Here is an 18692-nt window from a genome sequence, read left to right on the forward strand (position 1 = left end):
GGCGATCCTGCTCATGCCACTTAGCTCGCACTTTCGCGCCAATCTTCCCGCGGCATGCCAGCAGCATCGTCAACATGCAGACAGCCGTGGCGCCTCCATGCCCTGGGGAGACGCAGGCATCCAAGAGCTACCATTGTCACGGGACAGGGACCCGGGGCTGAGCTCGACGGTGCTTGTACTGGTTAGCAGGCAGTGCCGCCATCTTCTCGAAGCAGGCTTTATTCTCCCGTCAACGGCCTCGTTGACTCAGTGCGAAGGAGCCGGTGGCGTTGCACGGCTGGCTAATTTGAGCCCGACGTCGCTAGGCGCGTTTGTGAGATGAAATATCAAATTGATATTCTTCCTAACAGGCACATTGATGAGGCTTGAAAGTCTAAAGGCTGCCACCGGGCAATTGCACTGCATTGCATCGGCGCACTCGCCACTTCAGGAGAGTGGAGTTCACGGAAAAGTCCATGGATATACCGGCCCTGCCCTATACTCAACGACGCCCATCACGCAGTCCCGAGTAAGGGCACTCGAGTATGTGTGTGCACTAACTTTGACAGCCGCTTCCAGCGCAGCTTCAAGTCCAGGCGCCATTCGCTGACGATTGACCTAGCCCCATGGCTTCGTTGAACGCCCCACATGCCTCACCACCTTGGTGAAATCGGGGCCGATGCATATCATGTCCGGCTTTGTGCTCGCCTTCTGCTAGGCTTGGTCCGTCTGCTGCAGAGGCGATCCACGACCTCGCCCAAGCCGTAGCGTACTCGAGTCTGTAATCGCTGTGGCAGCACGCCTAACAGTAGTTGACAGGCGGGATCAACGGCGGGGATGTGTCAAATATGGCCTTATACGGCATTTTGGTGCGATTGTTCCGGGCAGACCCTTCTGCTCTCCCCAGAATCCATCCAATGTGGATGCTGGCGAGTGGACCAGTTCGCACGGGGATCAAGAGCGATCAAACCTGGGATCGCAGAGCGCATCTTGCACCGAGCTAATCCATGGGTGCGCGGAAGGCGGAAGCGTTTAGGTGCACGGCCATAGCACAGCGGCCTGGGAGACAACTCAGCGGCTTGCGGCTTGCTTTTTCCCCTTCGCTGCACCCCGGCTTTAGATGCAGACGTTTGATGAACATTGAAACTATCCGTTCCTGGTATTGGACATTGCTTCTTTGGCCGAACTAAACACAAGCCTCCTGTCACGGCCCGGCTCTCACACGACCTCTGCCTGCGCCTGCTGTGCTCTCCTCCTCGACGTTGTCCAGTTTCAGTCTCAGACTGGTACTGCACATGCTTCCATCGTCAGCGATTGTGTTGCATTAGATCGGCTTGTTCCTTTGCGGACAAAATTCTGGTCTATTTAAGACGGCTTGGTCCTAGTGCTTGCTGGGGCCAACACCCGCGCGCCCAAATCAGCGTGCATTGGACTAAATCACGGCTTCGATCCTGCAAGCGTGATTCTACAAGTATATCCCTTCAAAATCCCGTACCTGGCGCCCGAGCCATTGTCACACCCGTGGACACGGCGATCGCCTCGGACCCTTGCAACTGAATGACGTTGATCCTTTTACGGCAAGCTTACCGTCCACGGCTCACCAACATTTACCAATACAAACAACCTACACTCCATCGCTCTCCAGTCTTTCCCATCTCTCTCAGGCATGTCTGGATACTATCCTCCCCCAGGGCACAACATTCCGCCTCAATACTACAACCTCGATTCTAATGCGATACCCAATTCCAACATTCAACATGCCCCACCAACCATCATCTCACATGGCTCGTATGCACCCACCCTGCCAGACAACCCATTTCAGCCTGGCGTGACGGGACCTTTTGTACAATACGAGAACATTGGTCAACCAAGTTACGTTGATCAGTACGAGGATATGTCCGGCCCCATGGGCTCAGCGCATGGTGGGAATGGTCGCGCGCGAAGAAGGCCAGCACCTGGCGAGCAGGTCAAGCACCGCAGAACTCGGAGCGGTTGTTTCACATGCAGGCAACGAAGAGTCAAGGTATGCGCATCAACTTTCAGGTGTCAGGCTTGGCTGATTGGTAACAGTGCGACGAAAATCATCCCGTCTGCGAACGTGAGTACCTGCACTTGCTTGACAAGTCTGAAGTTCGTAAAGTCTGACGAAGTTTGTTAGGTTGTCGCAAGGGGAGCCGCGAGTGCATCTATCCAGACTCACAGTCCAGTCAAAAGGCGACCCGGAATGGGTCCAAGTCGGGCAAGTCGGCGTTCGCGGATGATCATTCCTCGCCCGAAACCCATGATGGGGAGAACAAGGAGCGTCTTCCCGCGATCATGGATGAAGACGAGGATGACGACTACATCGAGTATGACGACGACGACGACGATATGTCAAAGAGTCAAGATGCCCGAGATTCGTCACATACACCCGGGTCGCTCCTCGATCAAAGTACGTCGCCATCTACCGAAGCGTCATCAACCGCCCCGCCTACGATACGACCGTCCCTGTCTCGGAAAGGCAGTGCGCAAACCACCAAACCGGGTCCTGTGACCAAGGGCACCTCCGCTATGGCCCGAGATCTTCAGTTTTATCTGAACTACTTCCGGGACCATATGAGTGTGCATCACTACTCGCTGAAACGCGACACGCACGGCTTCCTCAAAGGCGACTTCTTGAGTTGGGCGATGAAATTTGAGCCTTTGAAGTACGCTGTAGCCGGGTACGCGGCGTACTTCCACACACTTGAGCAGCCAGATGGCCGCATGAACAGCTTTCTTCAGTTCTACAACGAGTCTGTTTCGCGGCTGAGGATAGCCATCACCAAAAATAAGAAACAGGGGCTCGCAACGTTTCTGACTATACTACAGCTTGCCAGTATCGAGGTATGTAGCCTTGCTGTAGCCCACGATTCCTATGCTGACGTCTACTGCAGGAGATGCTTGGTGACTGGGTCAACCTCATGGGTCATCAGAAAGCTGCGTTCGAAATGCTCACCCGCCTGTTCACGCCGGAGACTATCACCAAGTCAGATTTTCTCTGCAAAGTACTACTGTGGTATGTCCGGTTTGATCTGTTTGTTGGCTTTCAGTCTGGCGGCGAAGCAGTGCTGGGTCGGGAGTGGTACGAGGCTGTACATGAATGCTACGTGCAGAAAGTACGCGACATGCCAGGAGACATTGGAATGAAATACGAAGAGCGTTTTGCGCATTCAAGACTGGTGGCGAAAGACTCGAACGATCTGTTTGCGAGAACAGCCAAAGGTCTTGTCAGTCCCCAAGATTTCATGGCCCAGTTACCGATACTCAGGGAGAGAGTGGAGTCGCTAAAAAGGAACATGGGTACAGACTTGACGGATCCCAATCACAAGGTCCACCAGATTCTGGGAACGCCAAAGCCAGAGGACATTGTCAACCCTTACGAGCCGGACGTCCTATGGGGCGGACCGCTTTGGACATCGAACTTCCTGCAGCTGGACACGTGGGGTATCTTGTTCATGTTTACGATCTCGTCTTCTATGGCGTTGAAGCAGCCTCTTGATCCAGAAGTCACTAAAGAAGCATACAAAGCGATACAAGTCTTCGAGGCTATATGCGCATATCCGGAAGCTCCGCCGGGCGCGGTACTGGAGGCACAAGTCAGTTTCGCCATCGCGACTCTGTTCCTGCCGAAAGATCAGAAGACTGTGCAGTGGGTTCGACAGACATTTGCCAGGATTGAAGCATCAGGGTAAGTGGAATCTCTTGCTTGTACGAAGCTGGATGAGTGCAATATGCTTTCCTCTATGCAGACCAGGTACATGAGAAGTTTTCGACAAGTCGACTAACACGAGGGGCAGATACATTTATTCTGACATTCTTCGCAATCGTATGCTCGAAGGCATGGGGGTTGGCCCATCGGACTGGTGGCTTCCCAACGACGAAAGCTGCCCGCCTATCATCCGGTCCATCAAAGACTTTATCAAAGACCGCACACAGGCACCCAAGGACCAGGTCTCGGACGATTTACGAGAGATGCGAGGCATCTTCAGCTCCCTGACAATTTCCGATTCGCCGCCCTCGGACAACATGACGGTGACGAGCGCCGACGGCGTGGCTTCAACGTACAATTCTCCAGATTGGCAATCTCCGGGCTACGGAAGCGACCGCAAGTCGTCAAACGCAGAGGCTTGTCCACCGGGGTCACATCAACAGTACGCTGTGCAGTAGAATGTTTTGGGCGCAAGAAGTATTCGAATCCCTCAGCACGGCTGCGATAAGACGTAAATTGTTGTGTCGGTCAGATGCAATGCCACGTCGGTAGTGCCTACGCCCACGTTGCCCTGGATGACGGCTGGATGCATTGCAATAGAGTGTGTCTGTCGGAAACGCTCTATCAGCCCTGTAGGACGAGCGTCGATCGCCGAGATGGCCTTCCGAGAGGCGGTTTAGTGCTAGGTTGAGGACAGAAGAGGTTTGGCTTGCCTGAAGGCAGTGCTGCCGTGACACACAACATTGCATCTTGGGCCACAGAGAGCGAAGTGGGCTGTAGCCAAAGAGGAAGAAATGAGCGACAGAACAGACACGGCATGTCATGTGGTGTGACGTCTGTCAGCTGCTGGACCGTATGTCAGATCCGACGTCGCATATAGATTGGGTTTCCATAGCCCTATCGATGGATATTCAGGGGAGTGGAGTTTGACAAGATGCACTTGATGGAAAGCTTGTTCACGAGAGATGAGGGGACGCAACTGTTATGTGGACTCGATGTGAGGCACGTGGATGGAGACAAAGCAGGCACACATGCGGTCACAATAGCGCGTGGCGGTTCTATGCGACTTTTGTGATACTAGAATCAAAGGATAGGATACCACTGATGTGGTTGGAGATCACCTGGGCAGGTCTGACAAATTGGCATGTGATGGCTGTGAATGCGATGCAAATATCGAGTCGCTCCGCACGTGCCTCGTTGGTGCGATTTCGGCGTGCCTGCAAAGGATTGAATTTTTTGAAGAGGTTGCAAATCCTAGAACCGCTCTAGAATGGATGAGCGAAGGCGATGAGATGCCTGTTGAAGCGCTGTGGAGTGTGCATGTGGAGCGTTGGAGATGATCGAAACGGGCCTAGCTAGCGTTGCAGGGATGAGGCGCGACCCTGACAGCGGGCAGCGGAACACATGAAAGTCGGCAGAGGAGAGCGCACCTCGACCACTACCACGACGCCCCGCCACGAGACACAGACAAGCCCGTGACAGCTACCACACGAACCACCCACCATGGATAACCTCGGCAAGATCTCGGCGTTTGGAAAGAACATCTCGTATGCCTGGTCCCGCAGCGACTGCTAGGTGGAAGCCCGCGATATGCTGACATTGCTTTTGCAGCGCCTCCTTCACACCGTGGGCTGCCCGGACGCAGCAGTATGTCAAGGAGCAGGTCGGCAATGTCGAGGACAAGGTACGGCCGGCCCTGTGAGCGTCGCCGGCGCAGTGCTGACACAGACACGGCAGACCCAACTCCCGCCGGACTACATCGAGCTGGAGAAGCGCGTGGATGCGCTGAAGAAGGTGCACACGACGATGCTGCAGGTCACGTACGACACCCGATCCCCGTCGCTGTGCCTGGTCTGACTGTCTAGCTCGCAATATGCCAACGAAGCCTACGACTACCCAGCCAACATCCGCGAGTCCTTCAACGACCTGGGCCGCACCGTCTCGGAGAAGGTCAACCTGCTCTCCAGCGCCACGTCGCCTGCCGAGGCCCAGGCAGCCCTCACTGCCCCTCCCTCTGCGAAGCCCCAGCCCAAGACCTTCAGCCATGCCGTTGCCCGCGCCGCCCTCAACGCCTCGCACATGCTCACGTCGGAGCAAACAAGCTCGAGCGAGGACCCCCTGGCCACGGCGCTCGAGAAGTACGCCATCGCCAGCGAGAAGGTCGGCGAGGCGCGATTGGCGCAGGACGCCCAGATCCAGAGCCGCTTCCTGGCCGGCTGGAGCACCACGCTCAACACCAACATCCAGTTCGCCACACGTGCGCGCAAGGCCGTCGAGAACTCCAGGTTGAGCCTCGATGCCACCAAGGCCAATGCCAAGGGCCCTGCCTTCTCCCTGCCGGGCCAGGCTCCCAAGAAAGACGTCATGGACGACGACATCAGCGAAGACGCTAGAGCCAAGATCGAGCAGGCCGAGGACGAGTTCGTCGGTCAGACTGAGGAGGCTGTCGGCGTCATGAAGAATGTACGACCATACCCCTCACCCTACACCACCTTGTGCTGGGACCCCCGCTAACCTCCGACTAGGTCCTCGACACCCCCGAGCCACTCCGCAACCTCGCCGAACTCATCGCCGCCCAACTCGAATACCACAAGAAGGCCTACGACATCTTGTCCGAGCTGGCTCCCGTCGTCGAGCAGCTGCAGGTGGAACAGGAGGTGCGTAGACATCAGTCTTCCGACTACTAGACTTCTTTGCAGAGGACCCAACTGATGCATTGCATTCATAGGCCAGCTACCGCAGGGCCCGTGAGGAGTTGTAGGACGACTCTGACGCACAAGCCCGAGCGACAGAAGAGGTCCAAGGCAGTGATTAGCTTGGTGCCGCTTCATTGCTTGGACGTGGACTGCCATGAGCTTCGTTGCATTGTGTATCGTCGCGTGATGCATGTCTTGCTTCATATCCGGGTGGTCTAGTCTGTTAACTCATTCAATACCTTCTCTATTCTATACCTGGCGTGCGACGTGATGACCAAACCGACATGTTATTGCATCACACCACTCTCATCCCTAAACTCTGCCGCCTGCCCTCTGGCAAACTCCGCCATCTTCTCCCTTTCCCCCTCCTTCCCCTCCTCATCCTCTTCAGCCGGAATGTACTGCCTCATCACGTCTCTCACATAGCCCTCTGGTACCCCCAACTTGACTGCATCAGCGATCCCCTGATTCATCCTGTAAACATACTCGTCCCGCGGCTTATCCGGCGTAACACGATTCCGATCAATATAAACGAGCATAGACTCTTTTTTCTCCGGATGCTTGCTAGTATCAACCTTGTGCTCCGTGTCTGAAGGCCAGAAATCGCACGGGAGCATCTCTTTTGTGTATGCAACCGGTACGCCCTCGTTTTTATCTAATCTCTTTTCGTCTTCTGGCAAGAGAGAGTAGACCAGTCCGAATACGACGTCAGAGTAAGAAGACTTGGAGGTCGAGTTTTGCTTGGGGGATTCGACGACGTTCGCATAGCCGCGGTCGTTGATGATCCAATGGTAGTTAGGCAGGCGGGCGACGCCTAGGTATTTGGATGTTGGGCAGCGGGTGCTCATTTGGTGGAGCCAGAGGTTGGAACCGTAGCCGAAGTAGATTGTGGGTGAGGTTTGTGATGTGATGGGGAGCTGGGTGTTCGCCATGTTGAGCTATGTTGATGGCCTTTAGGGTCGTTGATGGTAGTGGGATCGTTCTTGATGGCTATAGATTTGGATGATGTGTGGGATATACTGTGCGGCAGACTTGAGCTATCCAAAACTGCCCTTGTATCGAGTGTTGGAAAAATGATAGCTTACTTCGCGTTGGGTTCAATTGGCCTTCAAGGCTGAGGTGTGCGTCTACGGTTGGTTCAGAACGGTGGTGAACTAGGCCCGCTTAGGCACAGTTCCGAGGCTCAACGGATGGAACCATGGATGGATGACATGACCCAAATTTTGGAAAGAACCGATACAAAGCTCGCAGAATCCTCTGCGCGACCATTTTCTTAAACGTACAGCTGACTCTTACAGTCATTACACAGTTCACAGTTCACAGTTTCGCGACTTCACCAGTTGACGGGGTATTGCACCTCGTCGCTAATTCACTACAGACTTTCGCAGCCTGTACTGCCTATCTACTGCACAACGCTACCCATATACACTGTACCAGATCGAACGTGTGCCGGCTACTCGAAAATGCCGTACTCGCATCACAGCCACTCTGGCCAGTTCTGCGGACATGCGCAAAACACACTCGAGGAAGTTATCCAGGCAGCGATAGCCAAAGGTTTCCATACCTTTGCGCTGACGGAGCATATACCTAGACCTCTCGAAGACTTCTACCCCGAAGAATCCGAATCGCACACCGCAGAGAGCCTCGCGAAACTGTTCGACGCCTTTATCGTCGAAGCCCACAGACTTAGAGACGCGTACTCAGACCAGATGCAGATCCTCATCGGTTTCGAGACGGAATGGATTCGTCCATCGACACTGCAACTCATCCGAAGCATCTTCGACAAGTATACTTTCGACTTCTTCATGGGCTCTGTCCACCATACGCACACCATACCCATCGACTACGACCGTGCCATGTACGAACAAGCTCGGGAAAAGGCAGGCGGGACGGACGAGCGGCTCTTTGAAGATTACTTCGACTCTCAGTACGAAATGCTTCAAGAGCTGCGGCCACCAGTGGTCGGGCACTTCGATCTCATTCGCCTACTTAGCGATCATCGCGATGTTGATTTCAAGGGCATGACTGGTGTTTGGGAAAAGATCAAACGCAATCTGGAATACGTAGCCTCTTATGGCGCTCTACTGGAGCTGAACTCATCAGGGTTGCGGAAAGGTTTGGCCGAGCCGTATCCGTGCTTGCCCATATGTCAGGTCAGTCACACCGCCATGTGCCCGGTCTCGGCGTCAACTTACTAACCTATGTCATAGATGTTCTTAAGCATGGGAGGTGGTTTCGTCATGTCTGATGACAGTCATGGGATTGACCAGATAGGTACAAACTATGCGCGACTATTGGCTTTCGTACAGAAGGCAGGGATAGACCGGATACATTTTGCTGACCGGGCCGGTGAGCGCAAAGACAGCCGCTTCCCCAACGCGGGCTTCTCTAGCATTGCTGTAACCGACCTGGCGCAATTACCCTTCTGGGCCAAGATAGGGTGATATACTCGTCGCGATGGATAGCCCTTCGGTAGTTAGAAGCGCCACTGAAACTCTCAGCAAGGAGAGTTTCGGGCCCGAATGCCGGGGCCACACTATCAAGCACCTTCTGTCAACGGTTGGTAGGGTGCCTACATGCAGTGCCCATGGCCTTCGGATATTTAATAGAAGCGAACGCATCCGACGGTTCGGTGACATGCAACTTGCGAGTCCACATCACTAGTCGACTGTGGCTCATGCTGTCTATCACGATACTGCACTCCAGATGCGTGGGCGCTCCTCTTCTCCACGACTCAGCTGCCGCTGCAAGCGCACTCTATCTAGCCAATGCAAAGCGTACGATGCTCCCAGACCACGCTGTTGGGCTCCCGACTCAGCGCACAGGGCTCGCGATCTGAGAAGGGATGGCTGGAGCACGGTTGAAAGACCACGTGTAATGGCCATCGGATTTACTCTTTAGCCCCGCACCCCTTGTGCTTGTGCTTTGTCCCTCTAGTTCAAATGAATTATTCGTTTGCCGCGAGAAGCACGATAGCCAGCAGTTCCGCATATGGTTATCTCGACGAACCGCTCGAAATACGGTTGTTCTTCGGGTGGGTCTAGCTCCGTACGGCAGCCGGGTGTGTATCCGACGCGTGTGTGATTGGCAAACTATAACAGACTCGAAAGCAGAAACACAGCTAGGTTCTTGGGCCGGCGTGAGACGCAGGGGAAGTGAAGACTACGAGGTACGATAGTCTCCTGGTCGTATATTAGGGATGCGGATATAGCGGTAGCATGAAGGAGACGATTAGGTGTGGAAGAGCAGAATGCCGATTAGTGATTGGAAATTTGAAACCGCGGGGTACATCTACCATGAAGGACCGAACATTGCTTTTCGAGAACGGTGTTGCGTATGCACGTCACCCCTGTCCATATCCATATTCAAATCTGTATGACCGCCACCTGCCTCCACGGAGCTGGAAGAGTATCCTACAAGGAGATCCTTTTGCGCCCTACACAAGCAGCGTAAAAGCTAGGTCATGCAGGTCCTTATGCATTGCGGTACCAAAGTTTACGCATCGCCCTTTGTCATGGAGGAATGCGGCGGCCGTGTGTTATTCGACAAGACCGAACATTGCTGCGTCAGAGGCGCTTTTCCTTTTTGCTTCCATCGTGCGACTCCAAATGAGGTAGGGGCCACGGCCGGCTCATTTGCGCCTTCCGCTTCCTTGGATGAGGTTAAGGTTCTGGCGCCAGCGCCATGCGCACATTGGTGCTAGATGGCTCATGATCGTGGTGACCGTCACCGCACTTCAAGCTTGACCGCACTCTCTTGCGCGCCACCGCCCTGCTTCCTTTCAATTAAAGCGGCTACAAATCAACCCTTGTGTCATCCTATTACCGTCGATAAGAGAGCTAAGCCACTATCGGACATGATTATACCCGTGTTATCACAAAACAAAGATCCGCATCGAAGTTGGCAGGCCGCTCGGTAGTCGCGGGAAACTGTAGTACGGGTACAACCTTCCACCATGTCAATTGTGGATCCCCCATCGCGTGTCAGCTGGGATGCTGCAGATGAAGAATGGTTTGGAAGGGCTAGACCAACCTTACTTCTGACATTTCAAAACGGCCTGAGCTTCGGGCAGGATTCCCCGGGAGACACGTTCTGACGGCTGTGGGTCGTACCATACGTAGCCCGCAATTACCTTGGAGCCAAAGAGGTGGAACGTGTGCGTATGCGAAGAGGCTAAAAAGTATGCTTGACGCATCTGAACAGACCAATCTGTTGCACAGCTTCGCGGCAAAACCCTGGTATGCTTTTGGTCAAAGTAAAAGCCATGAAAGTCTGAGCTCCAGTCAGAGCATCTACGGAGTTTCCTACTCCTGGTCCTACACATCGGCACCACTATTAAACTCTAGGGTCCACCCACTTTCTAACGTACTTCCCCATCTTTGCAGATTTCGGATTTTCAAAACGACACGCTATCTTTAATCAGTACCAAAGGAAGTGGATACTCTATATACACTACCTGCCACCTGCTTCAAGCTTCACCTTTCCCAAACCCGCCCTAGACGCTATCCATGCTCGTTCCCTTCAATATGGGCGTTGAAAAGCTCGTGATCAGACCTGGCAATGGCATAGACTTCCCGAAGAAGCATGACGAGGTATCTATGGAATACACTGGTGAGATTAGTTACTTGATTCCTCACCGGAGATCAACATCTAACAACGACAACAGGATGGCTATTTGACGATGATGCCCCGGACCACAAGGGCGGACAGTAAGCGAACCGGCAGCGTTCATGCCTTGGACATCGAATAGAGCGCTGTATTGATCGTTCTTCAGATTCGATACTTCCGTAGGTCGCGGTGACCTGATCACCCCCATCGGTGCCGGCCGGGTCATCAAAGGTATGCCCAACCCAACCCGCTCTGTGCTTGGTGCATATGCATTCTACGATTCTGAACGCGCATTTGGCTAAAGCTCATGCACAGGCTGGGATGAGGGCATTTTAGGCTCCGCAGAGGCTTCTCCAATGACGCTGGGAGAGAAGGCGACTTTAATCATAACATCGTACGTAATCCCCACGACGTATCCTTCCGCGTGAGTGTACTATACTAATGATACGTGCGATGCAGTGATTATGCATATGGCACTCGGTAAGTTCGACTTTACAATTTGCACATTCCATGGTCGGGACGGGAACAAGTAAGACGGGACGTTACCGAACCTTGGAAGTACACACGCCACCGTGAACACGAACGCCCGACGGAGCCAAGACTTAGTACGGCTGACGACGTTCCGAAGATCGTTTGAGCCATGCTTCTTCGAATCTCCCGCGCTCCTGGACGTCCATGCCGCAGCAACCGCCAATCTTGTACAACACGAATGTCTGCAGCCTATTGGCATCGCCGCATCTTTGCACTTCGACGATCTGATCAGACCATGAGGTGCAAGTGCTGACCATGTGGACAACAGTGGCTTTCCTGGACACATCCCGGCCAATGCCAAATTGATCTTGTAGGTGCCCAACTTCATTTTCTTCGTCATTTGGGACACTACAGCGCGCTTGCGACGCCTCATTTATGTGTTACAAGTGTGTGTGTTGTTCCTCCACACAGCGCACAGCTCACATGCTGTTCCTTTCACCTTGTTATCGCGGGATCAGTGCACAGGCTGCAAAGCGGAATGCTAACGCGATGGCAGCGATGTCGAGCTCAAAGCCATCAATGGGAAGAAAGCAGAGGACGCCTGAAATTCGGCACACATCATCGCGCCACCCGCTGGCCACGTTGGTCGACATATACCCCGTTACTACCCGACCACCTGTCCATCCAGCCATTCGTCGCGCTAGTAGATTCGTGATCGAGGCCAGCACATACGAGAACAGGAAACGTCTCATTTGGACTCAACATTAGCGCTTGTTGCGTGGTTTACGCCCTTTCATCGACCATCCTTACTGTAGGAGTCCACGCAGGAGCTTTTGTTTTATTTGATCCTTTGGAGTTTGGCGCTTGGTAGAGGTATAAGGGAACAGCAGACTCATTTCAATCACAGCTGTTCGGGTGGAGGAGTCGAAAGACGCTCAAGTTTCGTGTCTAATGTACTATGCCCTTCCACGCGCGTTACCTTGCTGCAGCTCCCAGAATTTCGCATTTCTTTTCTGATACTGCGAGTCACACCGCTCATTGCTTCTGGTAACCTCTTCCGGTGCAGGAAGCGACTCGTGGTAATCTTGCATGTTGGTTCGATCCATATACCCGTTAATCAAAAGCGAGCTTCCTCTCTCATGGTAGAAATCTTCCGATCTCCAATCATCGTCTCCAAATGAACTTCCAGTATCCTACCGAAGTAATCGTACCGAGTGGTTGATAGTCATGTAGTGGCCCAAACCAGTGGTTCGCCTCGACGCGGGATAATGGTCGGCTGTACACCCACACGGCACGAGCTGGTATTTAAGCCGCACACCGATATGCCTTCCTTCAACCTCACTGGGTAGCAATGCCGATTCTAGAAAGGGTCATCTTTCGGTATGCCGAAAATCAGCAGCATGACTCAGATGGCAATTCTCTCGTTGGCTGGCGGCAGTGGCGGCTTACGCTTAATCCGGCAGATATGGTATGGTGTTACCGGAACCTTGACACTTCAGTGTCGGACTCGACTATCGCGGGAACCACACACCCTCAAACTCTACCGTTGCCCGCCACAAGTGGGGGAAAGCTGCCACATTATTTCTAACCGAAAGACATCCCACGGAGGGCGCCTCCTGTTTGGCCTACTGAGATAACGCATTTGCCTCAAGGGACTGAATCTCTACCCGCAACGGGCCTTGTACATGCTTAGGATCTAGAGCTTGTCTTCTAATCTCGATTCGTATTTCCTAAATTCCGTGATGACATGGGTTATCGACAAGTCACCAACCATGTTGCATCGCATACAGCCGGCGCACGCAACAACGGATCAGGAAGCAAATGTCAACTTTCCTCAAAAGCCTTGTATTTCATGGCAAAACCTCGAAGACCGTACCTAAAGCCTACCGATTACGGGCCGTGGCCGTTCGACCCACCCTTGGACGCTCCCGTGCGCACCGAATGCCGGTACGCCCCCCTACACTAGACATACCCGTAAACAAGATTTTCGGCCAGGCCAACGGTCGTGAGCAAGACGACTGCACGTGGGATGTGTCGTATGCATGTGGCGTCGGTCCCGTGCAGCTGCGTCAGGCATGAGCCTGCATCAAACGTTCGTTCACGTGCGTGGCACGGTTATGGTGCGGGCTGTGACAGGGTCAACGCACGCAACCTTGGAAGCGTGTCAGCAAGTTAAGCTTGCACGTGAGTTCATCACGTACTTACTGCTCCAGGATGCTGGAAGCCATCATACCCAGTTCTTGAAAGCAACTCTATGCGATCAACGACCATGGAATGCAAAAAAGCCTGGACACAACGCATACCTAGGATCATCATCGATCCCAGAACCGCTGCAGATAGAGCGGAGTGATGCAATGGGATGTGCAATTGCGTGCATGGAGGAAACATGCATAGGGTACCATAGAAAGAGCTCGTCTTATCCTTGCTCCGCCAGCAGCCGAAATCATTGGGTTATATCAGCGATGGCCGGTGGATGAACAGACAGAACTGGGTCGCGGCTGTTGTGATCAGTTCCAAGATCGGTTGAAGATGTGAAATCCAGGCTGCTCCAATCCAACACCATGCACAGCGCAAGGTTTGTATACGTGCGTTGTCTCCGGAAGATCTCTTTCACTACAATCGGGTTCTCGACCATGCGCTTCGGGCGTACCTATCGTTATAGTAGTGTGGTCCTTCAAACTGCCGCGAATCTGTACGCTGGTTATTGCGGCCCAACTCGCTTTCCAATTGGATATCACGGCTGGCAGCGCCGGCTGATTTGCCATTGTTACCGGTTATTCCATCCAGTAAGAAGCTGGCGCGTACCTCCAGGTGTATGCAGCTCACCGTTCGACGCACCAAGTGAGTTCTTGAGCCGCACCGCTGGGTCGCGATACGCAAAGTAATACGTGAGGATGAGAACCACATATACGTGTCTGGAGCCAAGCGCAGAAGTTGCAGAATGCTATCAAGGCCGCCTCCCATCATCAATGGCGGTAGAGACTACCGCTCTTGCTCGAGCATCACATCTCCACCCAGCAAGAGTTGAAGGGTAGGAACCTCTACTAGTGATCAAATACACCACCCCTTGAAAGTAGAGTTATGAGATTGCGCTGGCATACTGCCGCCCTTTCCACCCGTTCCGCGGAGATATAAGAACAAGATAAGGATCCAGACAACGAAGAGAAAACGACCTGCCTTCGGACGATAAGTACTTACTTCTCTTGTTTCAAAATGGGTGAGCATATGGTCTGCTTAAACATCTGCAGTCATGTCCTTTACACAACCTGGACATGCGTCAGCTTCTTATGGTGATGCAAAGTGGCCCAGACTCTTTGCGTCTGAAGAGCCTTTGTTGTGACCAAGATAATTAGCCAAAGCCTCCCTGAATGGGGATGAAACCGATATCTTACAGTGAGATCTTGCAATCATCAATCTCGACTGACGCCAGGAGATAACACCAGCCTGTCAGGCAACAACGCAACGTACGTTTAGTGCAGTCGATATCTGACAGCTGGTGAGATCTGGTTGGCGTCGCTGAACGGACCCGGAAGCATGTCAGCAGACCGGTCGATGTAGTGCCACGGAATGTTGGAGACATCGTTACTTGAACAGCTGAGCATGAGCGGATACAGCGCCCGCATTACTGCGATCCCGTGGCATTAGATCTGGGCCGAGTGACGGATCGAGGATGAGTGTCAGTGACCAGGCTCACGGGAAAGCAACTCCCGTATCGAAAGCCTTCGACTTAATGCCAGAAAGCTAGCCCTCTCCAGATCAACCACACTTGCGCGGATTTTGTGCTCCGATTTGCGTATTAGCATTGCTACTAATACACTATTGTAGTACGTCTGTCTTCCCGAGAAGATGTAGTATCAAACGTGCCGAGAAAAGCGTAGACGGCTACATCACGAAGAGTGAATCCTGCGTGCACCTCACATCATGCAGATGCGAAGATGCCCGCCGCCAGAGAAGACGTACTGCGAGGGCTCTATGCATTGTCAATCCGGCAAGCTTAGTAGTGGTGTTGCACAGCGGCTCGAGTAGGCTGCGGAACGTTACTCCTCGCATCAGGCATGGTCGGGCAAGACACGCGTCGAGACCAAAGAAGGTATTTAGCTCCACGTGTGCCAACCCGTGTAGGTGCAAGTCGTATAGCACAGGTCTGGTTCTTATTCCGACGTCGTGATATAGGTCGTGCTTCACATGGCAGTCGCTAAGACATCGCCCGCATAGTTTTCAGCATGCGAGCGGTTCACCTTGGGTTGCGCGGCATAAAATCGAGAAACGAGAGGACGATGTGACTTGCTGCGCGTCCGTGTGAACCACCATGACTGAGACTGTACTGTAGAGACTTTCGAGTGGATGCAAAGCCGAGAGACGATGCAGGTCGGATGGCTTGTTGCAGAATCCACCCAGGAAGTATGCGCCAGCCTCCAATAATAACTCTATCAGCCTTTCGAGGTCTTCAGTTTGTCTGGTAAGTAGAGACATCTCATGACCGAAGAGCGGCGTTTGACAGGTGTTTGTGTCACGTGGTGGCCAGGAGAGCCCCACTAAAGATTCGCTCGTGCCCAGATTCCGCTCAACCAAAGTGTCTGTGATCTGGAACGCTTCTCGACAAGATGCACAACTGGCGCACAACCAGGGACGACTCGCTGGCAGATTGCTCTGCACATGAATCGCGTCGCTGAGATGGTCCAGTTATGGTGCCACGACATCCGCCGCACGCTTCACTGCGCTACGCTGCACCTCCAAGCCAGCCAAGTCAGCGACTGTATTTGCTTGGGGTGACCGCAAACAAGCGCAACAAAGAACAGAGAGCTGACACTTGTGGCGGAATTGATCTCATCCTACGCTGGCCGTCATGGGAGATTTCCGGTTGGCGAGTGTGGGAAATTAAATGTGGAAAGGAGCCCTTGCTAAATGGTTCGAACTACCGGCTTTCTGCAACATTGCGACAGCGCACCGGCCTGGACCTCGCACTTGTCGATGCATGTTCCTGCTACACATGCTCGACCGGTCATCATCACAAGGATGGCGCAAATGGACGGGCCCAACGGAATCGTGACAGCTGTCTTACGACTTGTCCTCGCAGCATGTCTGACTGTGAACCAACGATCCAACAGCTCGTCGCAGGTGATCGTGCTCTGGAAGAGGTGACGAGGCCTGGACACAGCCCCTATTCGAGCCTTGTGAAGGGGATCGCTTAAGACAATGGCCAGGCTCGCCAAGCGGACTCATCTCGGGTTTCTGCACCACCAACCTGAGGCTCACAAGTTCTATGCTGCGATGAAGGAGAGGCGTCCAGCTTCATTGGTGCAGTCAAATAACAACTTCGCATCTTTGTTGTAAGCAGAGTAGCACGCGCCCAGGAAGTTGCTTCATTCCCAGTCGGAAATCTCTGCAACCAATGCTGGCCAGAAGGAAGACAATGCCGATCGGCGACATCCCTGTTGTTATTTACTCTGCTTTCGTACTTTACCCGACATGAGATGGCCAAAGTTACGACCATTGCCCTGACGATCAGGCACCGCACTCGTCCGATTGGATCGCCCCTTGCCCTTCTTGTCGAGAACCTATCTGATCGCGGCTAGCATGCTGCCCGTGCCTGTTCTCCGGACTAGCCACGACGTTTGGCTCCGTCCCAAACAAGTCCACGCCGTGGCGACGATTAGTTCCATGGCGGACGGGCTTCGAAGTGGGCCTGGGCTGCGTGGACTAGGATGCAGCCATCTTATTTACTTGCGCATCCCCCAGGTCCCAAACTCCTTCTCTACCGCTCAGGAAAGACTTCGTCACCCACGTTCATTCGCTGAATAACTTCACTCTTTTAGGTGTTCAGCCGACATTCTTTCGATCGCTTCTTTCGAGTCTTCACCTTTGCGCCAAGTACTATACCGGTCCAACTCGACGATAATGCAGCTCATTACCCTCCTTTCGGCGGCCTCGGCCATGGTTGCGACCACTTCCGCGACCAACCTCAGAAGCGCTGTTAATCTGAACAAGGAATGCGACACCGCCAAGCCCTACGCACGCGTCATCAACCGTTGCGACTACGACGTTCACCTTTGGTCTGTTTACAAGGGTGATGGCTGCCCCGAAGATGGCATGGTCACGTTGAAGACTGGCGAGATCTACAATGAGAACTACACTCCTCCCAAGGACGACGTTGGTGTGTCCATTAAGATCTCGAAGACGAAAGAATGCAAAGGCGTCGACATTACCCAGTTGGAGTACTATCTGGAAACTTCTAAGCCCAACTTCCAATACAACTTCCTCGATGTTTCATATGTTGATTGTCTTGGTGGCGACTGCCCTGCAAGGAAGGACGGATACTACCTCAAGGCCGGTAGCCAGGACGGAATAAACATCGCCTCTTCTTCCAACACCTTCTGTCCTATCCTGGCTTGCCACGATGAGGCTTCTTGCGACCAGGTTTCTTACGTCCTTCCCGACGACGTTCAGACCAAGACCTGCCACCTCGACCAAAGCGTGGACTTCTACATGTGCGGTGGAGAGGCGCCCTCTGGCGACTACGGCTCGTCTCCTAGCGAGCCTGAGTCTTCTGCAGAGCCTTCCACCAGCTCCAGCAAGCTGGCAGAGTACTCCGCTGCCAAGCCTACTTCCTCCTCTGCTTCCTACGAAGACTCCTACACTGCCGACATCGAAGTGGCTGCTGCCGCTGTCACACCTGCGCCCGAGAAGCAGGACCCCAAGCCTTACCACAAGCTTACCAAGACTGTCTACGTCACCGCGGTCGAGTATGTCAACGCAAAGAGGCACGCTCACGCTCACGACCATGCCCGTCGTCACCAGCCTTTCCACGCATAAGCCACTCGAATACTTGTTTACTGTGGCATTGGTGCCTAAGGATTACTTGGTTCTACATTCTACCAGTCAATAATTCAGGATACCAATCTCGCATTATACCCAGGGGAGATCAGGAAGAGGAGATCAGAGTTGATATCACTCGAGTAATGCCAGAGGTAGACAGCGTCGCAGGCCCAATCTATTCATTTCTTCACTACGTTCTCGACGCGCACCTGTCTGCTTGATCTCGCCATCTTTGCTCTCGCCTCTCACCTTCCAAACTTCCTAAACGACACCATGGGTGCGGTACTTGGCTATTTTGGACGTTGGCGCCTGTGCTTTTTGGTTGCACGTTCTTTCTTACGAAGTCACGACATCGGATACCATTCGGGAATCCATGCCCCTTGGCGGGCTAT

The 18692-nt window shown here is 53.4% G+C and overlaps 5 protein-coding genes across 5 annotated transcripts; 4 read left to right on the forward strand and 1 right to left on the reverse strand.

Moving 5' to 3' along the window:
* Positions 1 to 1907: 1907 nt before the first annotated feature.
* J4E79_004886 (uncharacterized protein) lies at positions 1908 to 4167 on the forward strand (the record flags this gene model as incomplete). Its single annotated transcript, XM_049353767.1, has 4 exons — positions 1908 to 2002; positions 2187 to 2844; positions 2895 to 3688; positions 3798 to 4167. 4 exons carry the CDS (start codon positions 1908 to 1910, stop codon positions 4165 to 4167), a joined length of 1917 nt encoding a protein of 638 aa, XP_049212215.1.
* Positions 4168 to 5212: 1045 nt separating this feature from the next.
* On the forward strand, positions 5213 to 6470 carry J4E79_004887 (uncharacterized protein; the record flags this gene model as incomplete). The annotated part of the gene is made up of 6 exons (XM_049353768.1): positions 5213 to 5256; positions 5321 to 5393; positions 5447 to 5529; positions 5575 to 6172; positions 6235 to 6366; positions 6438 to 6470. 6 exons carry the CDS (start codon positions 5213 to 5215, stop codon positions 6468 to 6470), a joined length of 963 nt encoding a protein of 320 aa, XP_049212216.1.
* Positions 6471 to 6692: 222 nt separating this feature from the next.
* On the reverse strand, positions 6693 to 7337 carry J4E79_004888 (uncharacterized protein; the record flags this gene model as incomplete). The annotated part of the gene is made up of 1 exon (XM_049353769.1): positions 6693 to 7337. The coding sequence occupies one exon, from the start codon at positions 7335 to 7337 to the stop codon at positions 6693 to 6695; it is 645 nt and encodes a 214-aa protein (XP_049212217.1).
* A 531-nt stretch (positions 7338 to 7868) lies between these two features.
* Positions 7869 to 8849, forward strand: J4E79_004889 (uncharacterized protein; the record flags this gene model as incomplete). Its single annotated transcript, XM_049353770.1, has 2 exons — positions 7869 to 8558; positions 8616 to 8849. The coding sequence occupies 2 exons, from the start codon at positions 7869 to 7871 to the stop codon at positions 8847 to 8849; spliced, it is 924 nt and encodes a 307-aa protein (XP_049212218.1).
* An 8533-nt stretch (positions 8850 to 17382) lies between these two features.
* On the forward strand, positions 17383 to 18297 carry J4E79_004890 (uncharacterized protein; the record flags this gene model as incomplete). The annotated part of the gene is made up of 1 exon (XM_049353771.1): positions 17383 to 18297. One exon carries the CDS (start codon positions 17383 to 17385, stop codon positions 18295 to 18297), a length of 915 nt encoding a protein of 304 aa, XP_049212219.1.
* Positions 18298 to 18692: the final 395 nt, after the last annotated feature.

Source organism: Alternaria viburni, assembly GCF_023758015.1.
Source record: "Alternaria viburni strain BMP 2772 chromosome Unknown scaffold_8, whole genome shotgun sequence".
In the NCBI taxonomy this organism is placed as follows: domain Eukaryota; kingdom Fungi; phylum Ascomycota; class Dothideomycetes; order Pleosporales; family Pleosporaceae; genus Alternaria; species Alternaria viburni.